Source organism: Aplidium turbinatum, chromosome 5, assembly GCF_918807975.1.
Source record: "Aplidium turbinatum chromosome 5, kaAplTurb1.1, whole genome shotgun sequence".
In the NCBI taxonomy this organism is placed as follows: Eukaryota; Metazoa; Chordata; class Ascidiacea; order Aplousobranchia; family Polyclinidae; genus Aplidium; species Aplidium turbinatum.
Window position 1 is genome coordinate 37107584 of NC_137476.1, and position 22699 is coordinate 37130282.

Consider the following 22699-nt stretch of genomic DNA (forward strand, 5'->3'; position numbering starts at 1 on the left):
TGGCCGTCAAAAGCTTCGCTGTGTTTGCATTTGTTTGCCGTTGAGTTACGCTATTATGACATATAAACGATAAGTGGACAAACCCACCAATGTTCAACCATGCGTATCATTTTTATTTACGGCAAACGCCAACTTCTCATTGTCAATCTTGGACAATGATGCTTTATACTTGTGGATTTTGCGTTTCGTTTCTTGCTGTTTCCACGTCATTCAAATTACTTGTTTGTTGTTGACAAATGCGTTGAAGATTGAAACACCGCAACTAGCGTGTACATGATAAATTGGCGCCAGCAACCAAAGTTGCATTATCAAAACGATTCAAAATATGCCACTGGGATTGAAGAGAAAGCGTACAAGGTATAGCCCACTTTTGATTGGACGTAATGAAATGTTGTAGGGGCGACTTTGAGACGCTGTCGTAGGGAGTAAAGCGTCATACTACATTACCCAGATTGATTAGGTTCTCAGAGACTTCGTGTCACTTCTCCAAGCCGCCACACGAATCTTGTTGTGCGTCCCATCATGTGCTGATGGGCAAGTACTTTGCTTCTCTGGATCCGATGGCAAAGTCTTGTACCCTCCCTACATGCATCCTTTTGAAAGCAAGTCACTCAGCCTTCTCCTCTCCATCTTGCTGTGTAGATACATGGTGTGTTCTCTTCGCATTGTAGATGAAGAGGGATAAAGAACTTTGTTTTTTCTTCTAGTTTTACAACACTGTAATTGTAAGTAGCTGTAACCGGAAACTCAACAGTTTACTCAAAATAAAACGTGCAGCCATTTTCTCCTAGTAAGTTACGTTTTCTTTTTCAAGTATTCAGCTTGCTTTTGACTGTCACAAGAGAAAGCATTCCATATTATCGTTGACACAGAATGAGCACCTCAAGTTTCAACTTGAAAGTCTACTTTCTGGCAGAGCTGTGATTGTGTAGAAAGTGATTCCATTTTTTGTAACTTCTGCCAGGTCACCTTCAGTTTAGCTTATTGAAACAAGTAAGCTAAACTGAAAACTTGGCAGATCGAAAGCGATTTTTCAGCTGAACAAGGTTGGACTGACTCGCTTGGAAATAATTTCATTTCTATTTTCACATGACACGTAACCGAGTCGTTCATATCGAGCATTGTTGTGGGTTTTGTCAAAAGGTATTTCTTGATTGATGTTACTATGATTAACATGCAAGCCTGTTGTGAAGAGAGGGGCGTTCTTCCCGGCTATCAGCACAAGGCTGAGCACTCGCTAGTACAGCGAGCAGCTGCGATTCGCTAACCATAACGGTGTAGCTTCCACGCAAGCCATTCAGACTTTCCAATCAACGATATGTTTCTCGGCAGCCGATATGTTTCTCCATAAAGATAAGAGTTAAACTGACTGGTAAAGCGGTGGTCGAATATCATTGTGGCAGAATTAGTGGTGCGATACTGACGAGCCCAGCCTCATGGGCGAAACACGGTGTCTATCGCTGTCAATTCTTGCTACAAATCGGCTGCCGAGGAACATGCAAGCCTGTTGTTGGATCAGAGCCTGTTGTTGCTTTTGGTAACGTAGAGTGGATTTTCTTTATTTGATGACGGTATGTAACCGGTTTGTTACACTTGAGCACATTAACTGTGGTTCTAGGCAGTGGTTGATTTATTTCCCAACAATGCCAAACAACGTTATGTGTGGAATAACAGTGTTTGCAATGGAAACAAAAGCCGATTTTCATGGCGTCTCGGTTTGTCTAACGTGGCAGAAGCAAGGTCAACACTCAACAGTTTGGTGACAACTTCTGCAAACAAAGCCGATTTTCACAAACAGACAAACCCAGCAACAGCAATACTGATGACCTGATAAAAAAAAATTTCCGAACGTTTTCGTCTACTTATAAGCCCTTGTCAAATATCTACAAAGATTTACACAGCACAGAAATGAACCACCTAGCACAACAACATGTGTGATGGTTAATTTAATGTAGGCTACTGTATATTAGAGGTTCCTCTGGTATCTGGTATGCACCTGGCCATCGGGTTCTTGATGATTTCAAGTGCTAATTAGTTGGACTTTGTCAACTTTGTTCTATTTTATATGATCTTGGTGCAACAAAATTAACCTTTTACCAATGCACTATTTGTTGTATCTTGTAACTGAAAAGTCTATGGGTGTGCATGTTAAAAGGGTAGTTGACGTTGTTTAAATGATGATTAACGCTTTAAATAATGAAAGAAAAAGCATGTACTAGTGATTTCACATACTTCCGTTTTCAACACGTTAGGCACAGCAAAGCCTGTGACTTTTGATGATTAAATGGCTCTGAAAGATTGAAGCAATGGAAATCATTTTGTTAACTCCAAAACTTTGCTCTTCCCTCAAACAACAACGCTCTTTCTAAACAATCTTACCGAAAACTTTGACTTTGTTTTAGATCGCAAATGCAGCAATGGTTGTTTGATTTCAGTTTTATTGTTTTAACTTGAAGTGCAGTAAATGCTAACAGCGTCTTGTTTTGTTTCATTATCACTTTGTGATTGTGGCTAACCAACTGTTGTTTCCTTGATGTATATTTACATATATTTCTGTGTGCAGCTGAAATTGTGTTGCGTTGGTAGCAATGAGTGATCAGTCACATGACTGAAAAACCTACGGATTTATTTCAAATTACGTCGCCTTTATCAAACCAGTTTCTGAACGTTCAAGTGGCCGGCGATTGTCAGGTCACAAAACTATAATAGTGATAGTACAATGCTCAACTTCTCTCACCATTTGTTACGTTTTTGTGAGCCACATATAAGCGTGGAAATGGCAATAAGCGCTTGCCTGCGTTGTTACCACAGCACAATACGTCACAATACTGTGCCAACATTTCCTTGTTCCGGCAGCCTGGTATACCTCTATGTCACAATGTGAAAGTAAATGATGTTTGTTTAGCAATAAGGAAACCACATTCTTTATCAGCTGTAGGTCACGTGGTTTCATTGCAATCACAAAACCAGTTTCACTTTGGCCACAAAGTTTCAGCACAAGGTTAACATTTGCCTTCAATATTGTACCCTGGGGATATGATTATGTAACTTCTTCTACTTTTTACGTGGCATAATTTCCCCATTTTGCAGTACTGTTCAGTCTATTAAAGATTTATTGCAATTTTATCACCGGTATTTTTGTTGAATTACATGACTTTTAAAGCATTCCCTCTTTATCAGCCGGCTCCATCATGGAATTTCAAGGTCAACGGTATATTCCGTAACAAAATTTGTACACTGTTGTTTCTCTCAGCTGATTGTTTGTAAAAAATATACTGTCGTTACTAATTGGATGATCGTGTGGCTATCAAAAGGTGTGACATGTGTGGGGAACAACCGATGACGCTGGCAACCACTGTGAAAGTTGTGAATTCCCGGAATGTTACAACCATGTTTGAGGGTTCGGAGGCCATCTTGCGAATTCTGAATTTAGTTTTGTAACTAGTTGCTTCAATGAGTCAAGTTATAATACCTACAGGTAGTAGGTTTCTTTCGTAAATAGCTCAGAATCCGACTTGCTGCAAGTCAATTAGCTGCATGAAACTCCACTATGTCAATCTCGGTAACCGGCCCTGCGTCACTGGTTCAAAGCCTCCATAAGTATACGAAACTACCAGGACTAATGATGTCAGACTTAGTCAGTCGGAGGATAAAGATTTAAACCAACCAACCATTTATCCAAAAACTAAGAGAAAATTATCGTCAAGTCTCCAATTACAGCCAAGCACATTGAAAAACTTGAATGTCAAAAGCGTTGAAGAATGTTAAACGGTAAATATTTTAATTCACAGTAATCAACATATCATGACACACATTTGATAGCGCTGTCAAATAACTTGTCGGTTACGAATAAATTTTAAGATGAAAGTTGACAAGTGCCAGACATTAAGCTTCAAGTGGTAACTACAAGCGACTTTTTACCGTCTACAAATTAAGTAGCCTAAAATGTTTACTTTTAACTTAAAAATTAACTGCGGTATTTACACAAAAACATCATTACAAACACGCCCGGGCTTCTCAGGAACACAGCCAATTATTCCCATGGTTTGTTGATAGCTGCAACATAATAATAATTGTGCTTTTATTAGCGCTCATTGCGATAACATACTGAACACTGATACAACAGACGACAGGAAGCAGCTGCTCCCTGGCTTGCCATTAAGTGTCTTTGCCCAGACAGTCGTGTGCTTTGAAGCGGTATCGAACCCACGTCCTTTTGAATGTCGCACAGACTTTTTCACCACTCGGCCACGACAGTCGACCGACCATAATACAGGAAAGTTATGCCACTCTCCAAGTTTATTTGACAGGGCAAAGCTTAACTTCAATTGGAGCGGAACTTGGTGCCTCTGGATTTAAAACCAGGTTTCAATCTTAATTTTACGCTTAATTGCTTATTCCGACAGAGAATGGCGAGTGGTTAGCGCATTGGGCTCACAGTCGAAAGCCTGCATGTTCGACTCCAGCCACCCGCACTTGCTGTTGTTTCTCTGGGCAAGAAACTTTACGATAATTGCCTCTACCCAGTGATCGATTTCGAGTAATGGGTAGTACCAAATTTAAGTCATAAGTAAAGTAGACAACCGGAAACAGACATTGCCGTCGGCTGCAGCGTGGGTCAGGTGTAGGCTACGTCGGAAGGCGTACACCGATGCATAGCGCTCAAGTCCGCTTTCCCGCAATGCAGGATAAAGATAAACAAACAAAGATACCGGTAGCCTACGTCGAATAGAGTAGCTTACACCACCAGTTAATGATTCAGAAGTTACAAAAGTTTGTCTAAAGGTTAAACTTATTCACAGTGACACAAATTAACAGACTTACCCATATGCTACAGCAAATCTGGTGCTAATCGTTACCGTATCAAATCTGGCAAGTATTTGTACCATATGAATTGGTAGCCTATAACAAGCCAAAGACTTACAGCACATGTAGGACAAGCCACATTGTGAGCATCGCCGTGGGTTCTCCTTTCCACAGGGGCATCCCCCGTGCTGACAACAAGCGCAGTCGTTGTTGCTCAAATCGTTTTTGTTGTTTACCAGGCAAGGACATCCAGTCTCAGACAATGTCCATCCATCCAACCCAAAGCGATTATCGTCGTCTGCAAAGTCCCACAATGAAATTTATCTCCGCCGCAACGTTTTTTTTTTTTTCAATAAAATTTCCAGCGCTTCCCATAATCGATTGTTTTTGACATCATAATATGGAAATAGAAGACAGGTGACACAATTCTAGATCTCACTCGGCGTTGAGTTCGACTTGTCAGTAGGCCTATAAACTGCTGTAGGCTACTTTGCGTTATTCTTAATTTATAGGTCTAATGCAAATCTGTTGCGATTAGACATAGCCTAAAGCATTTTTATCCTTACAAGTGCGTAACCTATAGGCTACCATCTCCTGGGATGAAAAGCATTGGATTAAAAAATGGATAAATGTTTATCCACTTGCAACTACAATCAAAGACGTGAAATTAGTTCTTCAAAGTAGAAGTTTCGGAATAAATTGGAGGAAAAAGCAGACCAAGACGATAGCAAGACAATATTCATAACATCAACATGGACCGGGCCAAAAATTACTTCAAGAAAATTGAAACACGTGGCCCATTTTGACACACAACATTCTGATGGACATAAAACTATGTACAGTAATATAAAATGGATTTGTTTTAACTAGCCTACTCTCATTAGTCAGTGAGTGCTGCAAGGAGGAACTATCCACAGACCACACCATCTAAAACTGCGCCATTTAGGGCTGTCATGCGCCAAATGGTGTGCCTGGTCTGCGTGAACTGAATAACGAATCAATTTAGTGGCTGCTGGATACCTGTCCAAACATCTAGACCGAGTCGCCGCCACTACTCAAGGGTGGTGAAGCGCAAAGGGCAGAGCCCCTCGACCTTTTGAGTGGCGAAGAAGGTTCAAACAAAGAAGAATGACCATAGTCTGAATATAGATTTATTTCTTTAATACCGTATTTCATTATGAAAGTATACTCACCGTATTCTCCTACACATGTGTAGCCGTATCCACATTGCACACACTTGTCGTTGTGTTCGTCCGTACACTGACAACCACCATGGTTGCAACACGCACAATCGAACCTTGAGTGATCGAAGTAACACTGACATCCAGTGGAATTCAATGTCCAGTGATTTTTAGTCACTAAAAATAAAATTTTCAGCTTTTGTAAGATTTAGAAATTAGCACTTGCTTAGCTTTTTATTAGCCTACAGAGCATAAATTTTGACATGTTAAAATTATTCTACCGAAGGCTATCTGCAGCTTAGCTTAGACGGTTTCACGTATGAAATAGGAAATCATAGACAGTAGCCTAATCGATAGCCTAACAGCTTTATAAGATTGAATTGCATAATTCAAAAAATAATAGGCTACCGTAGGCCTACATAAAATTTTGAATTATGCAATTCAATCTTATAAAGCTGGTATCGATTATCTGTGTATGGTTAAAAAAGTATTTCTCTACCAAATCTATAAAATAGGAAATATTTAAGAAAACCATATTTTTGCTTTGTTTCCAAGTATTACAATGTTATAAAAACTTTGGATGTTGATGCATTCTTGCGTAGATTATGTCAAATCACATCTTTTCAATTCAATTTATTTTTCTTTGTCGGAAAACAACAGTAATGATAAAGTTACAAATAGTGAACGGGAACAAAACCAACAAAAGGAAAAGGTGGCAAAACTACAAAAGTTTAAAACGTGCATGCGATGCAAATTTAAAGGTTACGTACACGAAAGTAAATTAAGCACGGCCACCAAACCTAACAGTTTAAAGTAGATGAATTAGTTGGAAGAACCAGTTGGCTCCACATACCTAAAGCAACTGGAGGTGTGCCAGTTGATGAAACCATGCGGGGACGACTGAACCTTACAACCAACATAAAAAAGAAAAATCAACAACACGAGCATTTAAGAATAAACAATAAACTTTCCACTTCACTTTTATCATTTTCTTACCCTGCCAATTACAACTTTCTCCTCTCCAACCTTCACTACATTCACACGTATTGGGAGCTACGCAATGTCCACCATTTGCACACCCAGGATCGCACACAGCTGCAACATCAATAAATATCAATTGCAAACAATAATTAGCCTAGCTGTTAAGTTAGACCTATAGCCTATGAACTATAGGCAGGACTCCACTGTATCGACCTTAAAGTCTCCTCAGTGCAGTTTAGGATTGTTTTATGATTTATCGTATAGGAATAAGATATGTCCAAATATGGTCTTGAATCATGATAATGTGTGAAAAATCTCGATTGATTTAACCAAGATAAAGATGTAGAAAAAGCGTAACACCACTAAAAAAATTCGATGTTGTGGTAAAGTAGTCGGCGCTTTCATTTTGTGCCCATTGTGAAAACATAGTTTAGTAGCTAACCTACATTACAGTATGAATAAACACAACAGACAGCAGGAAGCGGGGAAGGTAAACATGTAGTCATCGAGTCAACTGCTTTGCTGCTTTCGACATGTCATTAAGTGTCTTGTCTAAAGATAGCCGCGTGCTCTTGAGTGGAGTCGAACCTGCGACCTTAATTTTAAGCCACCACTTGACCATGCAGCCGAGGATGAAACAAAGAATGACAGACCTTGCTGAAGATTTTAATCAACATTATCTAAAGGACACAAACGTACCAATTAATTAGTAGAAATGAAAAACCATTGGTAGAGATGGCTACTTGTGGGCTATTGCTACAGCAGGGAAATATTTAGAGAAAAAACAATCCACGTAGGCTACAGTAAAACTCTGATAAAACAAGTAAACAGGCGCCTCATAACAATTCAAAAAATAGCAGAAATTAAATTAGCTGGGAACTAACCCATTTAGTTGGAGCAATGTTTCACTGATCCTCAAACTGAGAAAGCATGTTTGGAAGCTTATTAGCCTACCTACTTAAGCTTTGCATAATACAGAGGCGTTGGACCACTGACGCAAGTCCAACGAAGTTTAAGTAAAGAGAAGTGGCATTTAAACTGATTGATCACAAAATAGCGTTTGATATTATTTCATTTAAATGTGCGCATTGTTAGATCGTGCTGTTTTCAATAAAACCTTTGTTTGAACAGCCATATTTGTGACGTGTAAGTATAGGTTGCTGTATTTGTTCTTGGTTTGGTCGATTGAATTTCTACTCAATCCATGAGAAAGATCGAGTTTGTTTTTTCATAGAATGCACAATTTATCAACATTTTATAGCGTTGGTTGACGCTACGATTTGTAAAACTTTTAACAAAATGCTTTTCTAGCATCGTTTTGTTACAGAATAAAGGATCCTTATTACTTATAAAGGAGGGCTTTCAAAGTTTTACAAAAGTTTCAGGTGTGTATATAAAAACGTTTAATCCTTACAAATCCTTTCACAAGGAGAGAAACATTCAAGACTGATTGTTGGAAGTAGTTGAGTAATCCTGATGGATTGGAATCTACATAATATTAGTTTTGGCAAAACCTTAAAAACACAATAAATAGCCTAACATAAAACAAAATAGGCGTCGATGAATAGTAAAATATTTGCTAAAAGAACAGTTAATAAAGCTATTAAAAACTACAAAAATTGGAAGAAACCAAAATATTAAAAACGTTAAGCGTAACACTATTATATTATTATAACTCAAGGCGGTTCAAAAAAGAAGTTCAAGAAAGCGGTCATTCATTCGTGAATGATAAGCAAAAGGTTTAAAAAAAGAATATCAATTTATATCGGTTTGCAATCTGAGTTTGCAATCGGCTGCAGCATAAAGGATTAGTCTCTGGCTTTTTCATGGTTGAAGACACTAATAAAAAACCACTGCTACAGTACTTTAAATATTAGCTTGATTTATGCTATTTGAAATATCAGACGTTTTCTTATAACAATACAGTATATACCCACCAGAACAGCTCTTTCCGTCCTCTTTCAGTACGTAACCTTCCGGACAATAGCAAGAGAATGATCCTTGAGTGTTCGCGCAATAATCACATTCGTTCACGGAAGTGAAGCACTCATCGTGATCGGAGCAAGTCATTCCATTTGTGTCCAAGAGGAATCCCTCTTCACAGGAGCAGGAATAACTTCCAGGAGTGTTAGTACACCTAGATATGCATGTTCATATTTTGAAATGGAAACACCAGTCTCTCAACTTCTGTTCCGACGTCTCAATGTTACATTTAATAATCATCAACTCGGGTGCAAACGCAATTGATTGAACACAACAAGTAAACTAAATTATCAAACTCGGTAGACGTTTTCTCTGCATCAAAAAAGGCTTCTTCTCTATCTTATTCGTATTATTATAGAATATACACATTATGTAGCCTACACTTGTACAGTACGTATGGGGTGGACCAAAAACAATGCCTTACCATAGCGTTCAGTCGCTTTAACTATGCCTTCATAATTCCACGAAACTTTTAAAATCAATGCCACGTTTTTAATTTCCAACTTAGAAAGAACGAACTTATTTTCAACAAATGCACCAACTTGGTGAAAAAGTCAGTGTAGTAACTACGCAGCCTTTCTTTTTTGTTTGCAACAATATTTCTTACATTTGTTGGCACTTTGATGAACCGTCTGCACATTCATCCACATCGGCACACGCATGAACATCCAACATGGTGTAACCAACTTGGCAGGTGCATAGGTAGCCCCCAGGTAGATTGATACAGTCCTGGTCGCATTGGTTAGATCCGTCAGCACATTCATCAATGTCTACAAGAATAATATTAATTGCAGTTGGAATTACAATATTCATGTGAGCAAAAAAAAAAACATGAATAGAATAAAGAAAATATAGCCTACTTGAGGGATATTTGATCAGTTGTATCGTTTTGTGAACAATAAGGTGTTTCATATAATTATTGAATGCGGAATGCATTGCATATTATGCGCTTTTGAATAATTACTTATTGTTGCATAAGTTCAGCAGAGGACATTCGCTTAGAATTAATCTCAAATTTTTCCTGTAGACTGAAAACATTTGTGTGTTTACTTTCAACTTTACATTGGAAATAACTTGTAGAATGTTTTATGTTAAATATTAGTCACCATCTGCAGGCTACACTATATTCATAGTTACTTGGTTTCAGTTGGTTTTGAATGTTTATCCTCGGACTGACAAAGCCTTAATAGGTTATTTCTGGTAGTTTCGCATACTTGTAGAGGCTATTGACGCAGGGCCAGTTACTGAGATTGACAGATTGAAGTTTCCGATTGTTAATGTTGTACCGTATTGTTGTTAAAGTTAAAGTGTTGTTGCTGGGATGTTACTTATCTCCATTGCAAAGTGTCATATTATCATGTTTGGCTTACATTTCTGACTTGTGCACTCACCTATTTCACATAAAGGACCAGTCCACCCGATGGGACAAGTGCACACTCCCGGTAGTCCGCATATACCATCGTTTTGACAAGGAGGGATGCACACCGCCTCACAACCGTTCCCATTGTTGGTGTAACCAGAGCTAAAGCAATAATGTCGTTATTCGAACTTTGTACGCAATGCTTTAATGGATTGGTTGTGTGTTTTGTTGTGCAATGCTGTAGCTAACATTAGAATGGAACTGCACGCCAAAGAACCACAATTTACAAAAACGTAAATTAAATCAATTGCATGAAGATATATTGTTGTAGGCTAATAGGCTACCGCAAAATGAAATGAAATTGAAATATTATAAAAGTATGGTTGACAACTGCTGAATGAAAAACAGTCAAAAATGAGTCACCAAAACATAAATTCAACGGTCAAAAGAATAATTCAACATAAAAAGCATCTTACAAGCAAGAACATTCATAGGACCCGAGAGTATTCGAGCAATCTTGTTCACAAGTATTCGAAGCATCATCTGCACATTCGTTGACGTCTGAACACGAGAGACCATCTGACCCAAGTTCGAATCCTTCCCTGCATGCGCACTTGTACCAAGCGTTCGTGTTCACACAGATGTGTTCGCATTTGTGCTGAGAATGATACAATAGTTTGCGACAACAACATTAGTTTGACAATTATCAGCTTCAAGTGATTTTTAACTTTTTACTCGGCCACATTTCAATTTGTCTTAAATCTTTGCACTTGGTCCATGTGAGTAAAAACTAAGCAGGGAGCAAGATAAGCAATCAGCTTCCAATTACAAGTAATTTTCAAAAAAAATGATCTAACATATTTTGTTTTGCAGATTGCAATTACCAATACACAAAAGATGCTGTATTGAGGCTATGAGGCTATTAACAGCCTTCTACTAAAAGTTAAGAACTGGTTTGGTTTTTGAATCTTTATCCTCGGACTGACAAAGCCTTGATTGGTTATTCCTGGTTGTTTCGCATACTTGTAGAGGCTTTTGACGCAGGGCCGGTTACCGAGATTGACAGAGTGAAGTTTTCCAATTGTTGAAGTGTTGTTGCCGGGGAACTATTCCATTCACTGGGTGCGGCTGCAGTCCTGAAAGTGCGTTGCTCAAGCGCACACCCTGAGAGTCGAACCCGCGCCGCGTGATCTTGAGCTCGGGTCGTAACCACTGAGCTAACTGTTCAGTGCTTTCGAAAATATCAAGTTTATTTGCTACAAATTTTGATTGCAAATTTACCACATTTTCTTTGCATTCGTCAATATCGTAACATTGGATGCCATTGGCGTCCATTACATATCCTTCTGCGCATGCGCAATGAAAGCTCCCGTTTGTATTGATGCATGTTTGATCGCACGGCGATGAAGAACATTCGTCAATGTCTGCAAGAAAGACAAAATAAAACTCGGAATTCATAAAATTCAGAAACAACAAAAAAATAAATAAAACAGTTATTTATGTAATTTAATCTCAAATTTAGAAGAAGGAGAAAAATAAAAGGAGACGAACATGGGGAGATGACGTTATACAGTGGGCTGATTTGTCAAGCATTGGAGAAACAAAAAGAGTAGCGGAAGAACGTGACTTGTGGAAGAAAATGACAGCCAACCTTCGGATCGGAAACGGCACGTGATGATGATGAATCTCAAATAGTACGCACTGAAAATACTATTTTATCTTTTGCTGCAAAACAGGGCGAAGATCAAACTGTATCTTGTGTCTGCATAAAGCTGTGGTTGAAAAAGTCTTGACACTCATTTCTGGTTAAATACTACTCACCAACACATTTCTTGCCATCGACTAAGGAATAACCATCCGGGCATATGCATTCATATGATCCAGGCGTGTTCACACAAAAGTCACATCCATGATCAATCATGAGACATTCGTCGTGATCTGTGAGTTGATATGTGAGAAATAAGTTAAAGCATTACCCAAATAAAGTTTTTAAAGCAGGGTTTTGATTAATTTCCTCCATCCTACATATGTCTGAAAATAAATCTTAAAGACATGTTTCACTTGATGTTCTTATTGTACCCTGTATGTGAAATTTACCTTGTAGGCCTACTTTGTACTAAGACCGCAAAAACATTAACTATGAAAAAAATATCTATCTATAGCAAAATGGAGCAGTAAGTAAATTGGGTAAAAAAAACTTTTTTCGTCAAACCTGATCTTTTATTTGCAATACTGATAAACCACAATACTTAATTACTGATACCTCGTAGAAGCCCATTACTTTATCACCTGTACAGCTATGTTGATTTTCGGACAGCAGGTATCCAGGTTTGCATGAGCATTCGTAACTGCCCGCTGTGTTTGTGCATATGTCATCACAACCGCCATTGTTACGCGAGCACTCGTTTGTGTCGTCATCGCACGACACCCCCTCCCATCCAACCTCACAGATGCAGGTGTCGGGAGCCATGCACATCCCATTGTTGCAAAATGGAGAACAAATCGCTGATAAGAAGTTGAAGTTAGTTGTAAATAACTTGTTAATTCATCCCACGTTCTGCTACCTTTATCCTACATTCTGTAGAAGAAGCCTTGACTTGTAAATGCGTCTACGAAACAGATTGATCAGCTGCTATTTACAGAATCAATCGAATTGATTGCATTGCTGCTGCAAAATAACAAGCCCAGTGCTTTTCTATAGGTGTCTTTTGAAGCACTAGCATTATCCCTATTAACAAATAGTTATTCTTTGGGAAGTAGAATGTTTATTTTTGGCTAATAGTAAGTTGGCCAACCTTTCAGCTTTGATGAATCCTTCAGGATTGACTTAAATAGATGCGGGATAAGAGCAAGCTGCAGTATGTTTTAAATCCACTCCCAATAAGCACAGACAAAAAAGATGATCAATGTAGTTATTGTTGCTTGTTTCTGCAATTTCTATCTTTAAGACAACTCAATTATAATATTGTGACGTAACAATTGCAGAACTCCTCACGGATTTCACAGCTATCTCCACTCCATCCTTCGGAGCAAGCACAGTTTCCAGGAGAAGAGCAATATCCTCCGTTTCCGCATCCTTGGGAACATATCGGATGACAGGATGTGACGTCAGATCCGAGACTATATCCTTCATTGCAGGCGCAGTCAAATGAACCAATCAGATCGAAGCAAATTTGTTCGCAAGGATTGCTGTCGCATTCGTTGATCTCTGTTAAAAAGAATACATCCACTTGTGTGAATATGGCACTTGGCACGTTAGATGGCACGTTATGGCACTATATGGCACTCTGTTTCGTTAGAACTAAAAATACAGCAATTTATTTCTGATCACAGACTTGCATAGGATTCTTGCTTTATACGTTATTAACTTCAGCCTATCATCTGAATCATCTGAATCATCTGAATCAAGTTATTCCTTTTGAAAAACCAGAACTAACAAAACAAAGTTTTTCAACTCAAAAAGAGTAACTGCAATTTTATTGCCGATGGGTCCCTTGCATTTAGCTACTTAAGTGAAAATAAGTTGAAATTTATAAATCTGTTGAAATTTATTGCATTTTTATAAATACTTTCAGATTCATGATGAGGGCTTAAGTTAAGCCGAAAACGTTTGGCTGTTGAAGCTATTTAAAAACATGTAAAATATATTGTTATAATGCTCAACCATGTTGTATTGTTGTGTCTTGCCTGTCTTTGGTATAAGTGAAAGAATATTTTAAGAAACTGATTTGGAGAAAGAAAGCATGTTCTTCAGATAAATGATCAAACCTATTCCTAAAAATACTGTACAGCAACAAAATCTAAATGCACAGCACAAGCTCTCACCACAGTATAAATTAGCTAAGATCAGAGGAGTCTGTTTTGAAAGCGTTTCACAAAACTGTATATTAATTATTATATAATAATAATATATGACATTATATATTAATTAATATTACTTTATAATATATATTATATTATTTGTATTAGTGTATTAATGTTAGTAATATATACTGCAATATATATTATAAAAATACATTATATATTAATTGATATATTAACAATATATTTTAAGTTCGAGAATATAAAAGTATGAAGATAAATTCACATCTCTTCACAACCTCTTTCAGTTTTAAAATACTTAAACGATTAACAAGATTAATAATAATTATCACGACATTAGAGTGTGGAGGCTAATATTGCAAAGCATACGTCATCAAACCTTTGCATGACATTCCATCCATCATGAGCTCATAACCCTTCGAGCAGGAGCACTCGTAGCTTCCTTGTTTGTTCACACAAAGATCTTGGCAGCCGTGCGATGACGTCAGACATTCGTCATGATCGGAACACGTCACACCATCGCCATCCAATACGTAGCCAGACGAACAATCGCAAACGAAACTCCCGTAGAGGTTGCTACATAGCTGAGAAGTTATTCAAAGGTTGATTGATCTTAAATGCGACCAAAATTATTCCAAATGCAATCACAATTATCGGCTAATTACAGGAATAAACACTAGGTCATGAACACTGTGCTCAGCTTTTCAATTTCGTGAACGGCAGAACTTCTAAATGTTTTTTTTATTTAATAGAGAAATTGACACAGCTGATGGTTTTCACGTCATCAGGATTTGATAATATGAATAGTTTTTAACTTACAATAACATAAATTTTGCAACCAGGTTAGTATCTCATTTTATGTTTTTCACCGGTCAAAAATGACCGGTCATGGCTTCTAGTGAACACACATGAAAACATCTGTTTTGGTAGCACAGTAAATGTCTGCAGCAACAGACATGCTGAAACCAACACCAAATATGTTGAATAATAAACCATAATAAAAATAATATTAAAAAATTCCTAAAGTAGGGTTGCAGCATTTTTTTGTGTGTTATATTTTAACAAAGGTTTTATTCATCTATTTTCAATAAAACTTACGTCAGAACATCCTCCATTGTTGACCAAACACTCGTTGACGTCACTCTCGCATCGCGCGCCACTAAAACCTTCGTCACACTTGCATTGTTCCGGTTCAATGCACTTGCCAAAGGCACTGCATCCTCCAGTACAAATGGCTGAAACGTAAAGTGGAACGATTTATTATCACTTGCGTAGGCAACATAGGCTTGCAACAAATTTGGTGTGGTTTCATTTTGTAACATTTTTGTTTCTCCAAATGGATTGAAGTCATTTGAGATGTAGACTACAAGTGTAACCTACTGTAATTAACATGTAGCCTATCCAACGGTAGTTTATAGGATTTTGACACTTTAATCCATAACTGTGTATAATATCCAAAAGCATTTAAAGGACCAAGCAATGTTTCAAGTGTTGGCTTGCTAAAATGTTTTGTCGAAAACATAGACAAACATTTCATATGACAACACATCTACCGTCTGATTGTACGGTGCAGGGCAAGACGAAGAGCGAGATCCCCTGCTCGACAGAGAGATAGCCCGCTTCTATTTCGGAGCAAGACACGTCATGAGGCTTGTAAGGGGACGCAAAGATTACCTTCTTCAAACCAGAACACCATCATTTGTACATTCAACATCTGAAGACGTTGAAGCATTGTGAAAATGACGGACTTTGCTGTCTGGGAGCCAACCTTGTATTCAGGTCCGGATTTAGGGGGGGCAGAGGGTGCAGTTGCCCCGGCCCCCATTGACGTGAAAAATGTGATTTTGTGTTATTATTATTATTTTCTCTCAGCCTTTGAAGTTTCTGCAAATGCCTCCTTTTCTTTCAAGGTTAATTTTTAGTCACAAGGTTGTGTCTGAGCTTGGCGTAAAGGCGGTGTAGGTGACTTTCAAGTTACCTTGTAAAGTTTTTCGCGCCGAGGGCGCAAAAAAACTTTTTTGCACGGGGCCTTCGGATCTAAAAGTGCCCCAGGCCCCCTATCTGCTAAACCCGGCCCTGCTTGCATTAGCTTTGCATAATTATGATGCCGTGTGGCTAACTTGCCTGTGGTGCATTCCGTTCCTTCTTGTCGCCATCCAGAACAGCAACTGTACTCAATCCTGACTGCCTGTCGTGTTGACGTCACATAGGTTGTGGTGTAATACGTTTCACTGACCAAGCACCTGGAGCAGAATGGAAGGAAAAGTGTAAACTTTTTGAAAAATAAATTATATTTATTAATTAAAATCCATCTACCTGAATCCCTGTCTCCAGTTCCAACACCACTGGTAAAATGTCCGTACGTGGGGCACACTCCGCTTTTCAACGAATGTCTGCACGTATGGTACCTCCTTTTTGCAAACGTTCTTCCTGTTTCAAAACAATGTAAATTAATAATCCCGGACTGTTTGTCAATAATGCAACCAGGTTGAATGTTCTGCGATTTTGTTAACCGAATTTATTTGCTAATTTTTGATAAAATTTTCATGAGATCTAAGTGCCATTACAGTAAGCTATACAGTAGAATGGATAGATATTTAGCAAAACAATTGTCGCAACAAGCAAAGTTGTTAATTTATGCTTTTGCTACCCTTTGTAACGTTGTATTAACGTAAATTGCCATCGTTTGTTTGTTGGACAAGCTAATAGAACTTGTTCAATAAATAATTTTATACATTTTGCCATGAAAGGTAATAAGGAACAAAACGCAATTGTTCATGCTATAAAAACAATTCAATTCAAAAACAACTTCAATAGGACAACTTACACAATAACAAGTCTTGCTACTAGCAAGGGTGTGTTAATTGTCGATTCATACCGTACGCTGCTAAAAATTTGTGGAGCAGTATCAAAATCTAGAATATTTATGAAAATTCGACATACGATCCCCCTAACCCCCATGTACATGCCCCCTGAATAAAAGGTACCCCTATTTTCAGAAAAATATGAGATTGTTGGCCTTTTCACCCACTATACTTGCGTTTTGGTGGTATTTATCTTACTCATATGTGGCTTTTCGGGGTCTGTGTGTTCAAATATGACATTAGAAAATTCCTAAGAATTTTCAATATGGCGGTATTTCAATATGGCGGCCAAAATGAGGCTTGGAATGGGTACTTTTGTAAATTTTGACCAAACATAGTTGTGTGATATGTCGAATTATAAGTTTTCGAGGGCGTAGAATACGAATTTGATTCCAAAAGTAGGCTTATTCTTTCCTGGCATGCGCAATGAATATACCTGAGTATTTATATATGTTCATACTGATGAATTATGCTTGTTATTTTGCATTGTGTTTTGCAATATCCTCTTATTAGGCTGGGCCAAAAAAGGGGTTATTTTTAAGAATTTATACTACGAAGTTGTAAGTCACCTAAAAGTTGTGAATGGGTATCAGGAGCAAACCCATGATAAAATTTTTATTTTTCAATGACATCTTACGGTAAGACAGTCCGTTACCATAGCAACCGTTTCCGGCAAGACAACTACTTGACTAAAGTGGTGATTTTTCAGGCTGTGAATGACTGTCAGGGCTCATTTTGGTACCAAAATATGCAAAAAAGACAGCCAAAGAGCATGGAACATATAATACACGAGGTCTATGAAACAATTAATTCCACTTTTAAATAAAAAAACATATTTTCTTCACATTTATGGTCAATTATTGAACAAAATGAAAATTAGTTATCCCGAAATGTACCAATGGAAGTCAATTACTTCCAAGTAACTTCAGTACACAATACAAACTCATACAATAAACATTCATATTAGTCCCAACTGTACAAAACGGAGGCCAGTGACTTTTTTGTCACAACCTCAGATGACGTTGCCAGTCCATGCAGCTTCTCTCGGACACCCTTCACAACTCTGTATAGTGCCTGGAGCCGAGCTGCTCTTCACATTTGGACGCTTTATTTGTGTTCAAATCTGTGGCGAGTCCTAGTGCCCGCTTTGCTGCGTCATTGACAACATGGAGGTTGGCCACAACTTTCTTGCCATGACGGTAGTTATCTGAGGTGGTCCATTGTGCAACGGGCAGCTTGACAAAGCTGGAGTCAATATTTAAGAGCTCAAACATGCTCCAAGAGTCATGTCCAATGAAGTCTTTGAGGGCTTTTGTGTCCAATTGATGAGGCTGGCATCTCCTGTTTTCTTGTCTGTGTACTGTCTGTCACGTTATGGTACCTCAGCAATCAGCATAGCATTTCTCATCGTCTGTTTGTCAGATGATGTTCGTTCTGAGAAGACTGCCAAAGAGACCAATCTCTCTGAGAGATACCGCATATGGTTTTATAGCTTCTGTCTGGCCAGAACAAGGAGAGAAATTTGACAGGCCACATCATTGGGTCCTTGCTGATACTGGCCTCTACCTTGAGGGGGTTCTTCATTAGTACCAGGTCATTCGATGGTGCATCAGCAGCACTCCTGCACGTTAACTACGCTTTCGTGTAAAAGATTGCCAAGAATACAGCAAGACTGGTGAGTGGTGATGTCTTCCAATTCTTCGGGTGCATATACATTCCCAAGCTGGCATCGGAAGAGTGCCACCTTAAATGTGTACAAAGTTTTGCTAATCCAACGGGCATGGTGGAATGCCCCAGGCGCTTTGATGGTGATGGATCTCCAACTGGCAGGGACGATCCCTCCAAGAAACTGCAGTGTTAGTTCTGTCACCTCCAGGTAGTCATGTTGAAAAGTCTCCTTGGTGCTGTTCTCGATCCATGTCTGAAGGAAGGTGATGGTGTTATGTATATAGCCTGTCAACTCTCTTTATGGAGCAGTCACCTCGATCAATGTGTAGTTGTTGTGGTTCAATTCGCTCCAATTGTTTACCAGTTGCTTGAACAGCTGTTCATTGGATCATGTGGTTGGGCTATACACAATTGAGCAAGATGCCCCCCAATCAACTCATGAATGTGGTGTCTACATGCCAGTTGCAGAAAACTTCTACCAAGCTCTGTCTCCAGTCCAAAATGTCTGCCTCGTGTTTGCCAAAAACTTCCCTTTTTTGGCTCTGTATCTGTTAACCTATTCCTCTTACTCTTCCTTAGTTTGTATTCTTCAATAACTGTAAGGATCATCTGTTCTATCGCTTGCCACGATTTAAGGGTAATGCCAGTATTTGCTCACCAGTCCTGCAAGTCCTTTGTTACAAGTCTGGCGGTATCCAATGCACTAGACTGAAGATGGCTGGCTTGCTACAGTTAATTGTTTATGATACTCATGGTACTGAAAAAACAAGGCAGTCCTTTTACAAAGGACTCTGATGTGGATGAGATTCTAAATAGTAATATAACAGAGATTGAGAAACAGAAGCGGTTATGCCTCGAGATCAGATACGCTCGTGACACTGCACTCTCAGTTCCAAAACAAAGTGACATTTTTCGTTTATTGAAAGACCATAAAAAGTTGCCATCTTCTGTTTATGGAGCCAATCTGAAAGCTTACCTGAGTAATTCGAGTTGCAAAGCGGATGTTACGATGACTGATTTAAATTTTGTTCTTGACGGCATGAATCTAACAAAGAGCTGAATACTGTGTTTTATAGCCTACTAAATTACATATACGTAATAAGTTTGAAAATATGTTGTTATCAGCTTATTTTTCGTTTGAAATAGTCATGGATTCGAATTCTACGCCCCCGAAAACCTATAATTCGACATATTACATGACTATGTTTGGTTAAACTTTACGAAAGTACCCATTCTAAGCGCCATTTTGGCCGCCATATTGGATTACCATTATATTGGATTTTTGGAGGTAATTTCTAATGCCATATTTGAACTCACAGACTCCGAAAACCCCTATAGGAGCACCATAAATACCGCCAAAATACACGTCGTTTGGTGAAAAGGCTTAAAAACTCATATTTTGGTGAATTTTATGGATACCCCCTTTTCAGGGGGCATGTACATGGGGGTTAGGGTGGTCCAATATGATAATTGTTTTCATATTCCGGATTTGGATACTACTCCACATATTTTAAGCACCGTACCACGTTGCCATCGTGAAATTCGTCAAATAACACACCCCCCTATTGCTAGCCTACTGTATTATAATCGACATTTAGATTTTAGTACTGTACATTACGTTGAATCATTCTGCTCGCAAAACAAAAATAAAATAATTGCTGTTATTAGATCTTTATGTGTTTTTGATTTACTCATCTTTCATTATATTGCTGATAGAATTAAATGTTTAGAAAGTTCAAGAACCCAGTTCACTCAAGATACTGTAACTTTTATGCTAATACATCATTACCAGTTGTGATTTTTTTACAATATTTCAACATTTACAAGCATTGAATTAGTGTAAAATGCAATTGATGTTCTGACTATCTTTTTTTTTCAATTCAAGCTTACAATTCCCTCACCCGTTGGCCTTGAGATTGTTTGCTGTTGCAACCCCGAGACATACAATCAACAAACCGAGTACGATCTTTTTATTCCACATTCCGTAAATGGATCTCATTCGAACTGTAGCCACTATTTTAAATCTACAATAATTAGAGCGATTTCTATTTTGTGAGCAAGAAATTTTGATCAACCCACATGATGTCAACACACAATAATATGTCAAGAGGAACTATTGGGTCGCAATTTATCTTTATTTTATTGATAAACTTGTGATTTTCTTTTATGGAATGCGATCATGGAAATTAAAACAACGCAGCGGCGGATACAGCAAGTAAGTTGAAAATAACCTTAGGACAGTAGGGGGTTTCAACAAAATACAATTAATGTGTATAAGTCTATACCAACTCGACCTCACAAATACACCTTCAATAAAGTTACTTTTTGTGTTTTAGAGAGAGTAGGGCTCCAATTCTCCTCCAACCTAGATCCGCCACTGAAGCAACGTGTAGGCCTACAATAAATTATGTTCCCTACAAAATCGTCAATCAACTAATCAGTCAAAATCATCAATCAACCAAAGAAGAAGAACTAATGTCACTGAATAATTAAGTTACATCTGCCAGTAGCCTACATTGTAGACTGCGCTACTGTCACTACCAGTCATAAGTCCATCATCCCTACTTTATAGGTAAGTCCTAGTTATCTTTCACTTACGGTACTCAAAACACAAGATATTTCCGATGTAATAACCGTACTGAAGCACAACCTCACTTGGGCTAGTGAACATTTTATGAAACTGAAGTTTAGTAATTTTAACGTTTCCACTGCACCAGTAACTTAGCCTACTTCTTATATTTGCTTCTTATTTCTAATTTCTGAAACTTAAACCTGGTAGCGAGCTCAATTCTCACACGCCAACTGAGAGCAATGACTCTAAATGCCACATTATCACAGCGATATCCTTCTGAAATAGCCTAAACTACAGTAGTATAATGAAAATCTTCAATGCAAAACATCATATCTTTTTTCGCTATTGAACTTTAGGTTGGTTGATGATATTGTATTATGCTATGTGGAAGCTTTTACAATCTGCCGTGGAAGAATCAAAGAGTCAACAAAATCGTCTTTTGTGCTTCATTTTGATAAAATCTTGCGTCACTGTGGCGAGGCTTTCTTTTGTGTGCTGGCAAGAACTAAGACTTCCTTTACAGAAAATAATTTGTTCTATTGTTCTGCTCTTATTTGATGTGCGAGTATAAAGACATTTTTGACTACTTTTTGCCAAAAGCAAATGTTTTACTGCAAACACAAGCAAGGTGTGAACTGCAACTAACAAAGATTTTGAAATGATTTTTTAAATGACCTTCACCTAGTGTGGTGTAGTCAAATAATCTAAGTTAATTATTTTATCAGCATTATTAATCGTTAGTTCCTTCATTTCCTAAATTGTTAAACCTTTTCTCATTAAATGGACAATTTTAAAACAAATTTACAACCCTTCATTTTTTTAATATTTAACACATAGCCTATCTGTGCCGCTAGTATCCAATTTCTAGTGTTTTGGATGCATTTCAGATGATTGTTATGTCTTAACTTAGTGACAAATTCCTGGCTTTTTTTCAAGTTTTTATTTTTAACACATTCAAATTATTTCTTAGCACAACTTTTCTCCAAAAAAATAACAATTTCTAATTGGAAAAATTACGTTGTGCTGAATGCCGAAATTAAACGACTAAATCGATTTTATTTGCGCTGATAGTCAAATTTATTGCTATGCCGCTCGTCGGGATCGAGAGAAAGTGACACAGTATAGTAACGAATGAGACGATCACGTTCATGTCCTCGAGCCGGCCGCACAGTAGAAGCTTCTTGTTGTGACTTTTGAGGTTCTCTATGATTCCCTCATCCATTGGTTGAGAATTGGCTGCCATGTTGGGTGGGAAGAAGACCAGTTGCATGTTGTCAAGAAAATATTGCAAATCCATTCCAGCTTCGCCCGCATTGTCCTAAACGCGATGCAGTGGTGCTTCTTAAAATTGTCCAGCCAACGGTCGCTCGCTATGAAGTAAGTTATAGGATGTGCATCAGCTCGGCCAGTTTTAAGTCTTCGTGATCAGATCGCCGCCAACAAGCAGATTCTGTCCTCCTGC

At 38.2% G+C, this 22699-nt stretch overlaps 1 protein-coding gene across 1 annotated transcript; it reads right to left on the reverse strand.

Annotated features, from left to right (window-relative positions):
* Positions 1-3760: 3760 nt before the first annotated feature.
* On the reverse strand, positions 3761-20706 carry LOC145770393 (uncharacterized). Its single transcript, XM_082582026.1, has 17 exons — positions 20567-20706; positions 16450-16563; positions 16258-16376; positions 15232-15368; positions 14513-14717; positions 13307-13519; positions 12601-12816; positions 12133-12249; positions 11593-11735; positions 10788-10969; positions 10343-10473; positions 9559-9721; positions 8906-9105; positions 6984-7082; positions 6000-6164; positions 4925-5104; positions 3761-4056 (listed from the first exon to the last, which is right to left on the reverse strand). The coding sequence occupies exons 1-17, from the start codon at positions 20662-20664 to the stop codon at positions 4034-4036; spliced, it is 2505 nt and encodes an 834-aa protein (XP_082438152.1). The 5' UTR covers positions 20665-20706; the 3' UTR covers positions 3761-4033.
* Positions 20707-22699: the final 1993 nt, after the last annotated feature.

Coding starts and splice junctions, on each gene's coding strand:
- LOC145770393 (XM_082582026.1), bottom strand. CDS start 20,664: ATGAGATCCATTTACGGAATGTGGAATAAAAAGATCGTACTCGGTTTG. Junction 10,970..11,592: donor ACGAATGCAAAGAAAATGTG/GTAAATTTGCAA, acceptor TATCATTCTCAG/CACAAATGCGAACACATCTG. Junction 6,165..6,983: donor AGAAAGTTGTAATTGGCAGG/GTAAGAAAATGA, acceptor TTTTATTTTTAG/TGACTAAAAATCACTGGACA.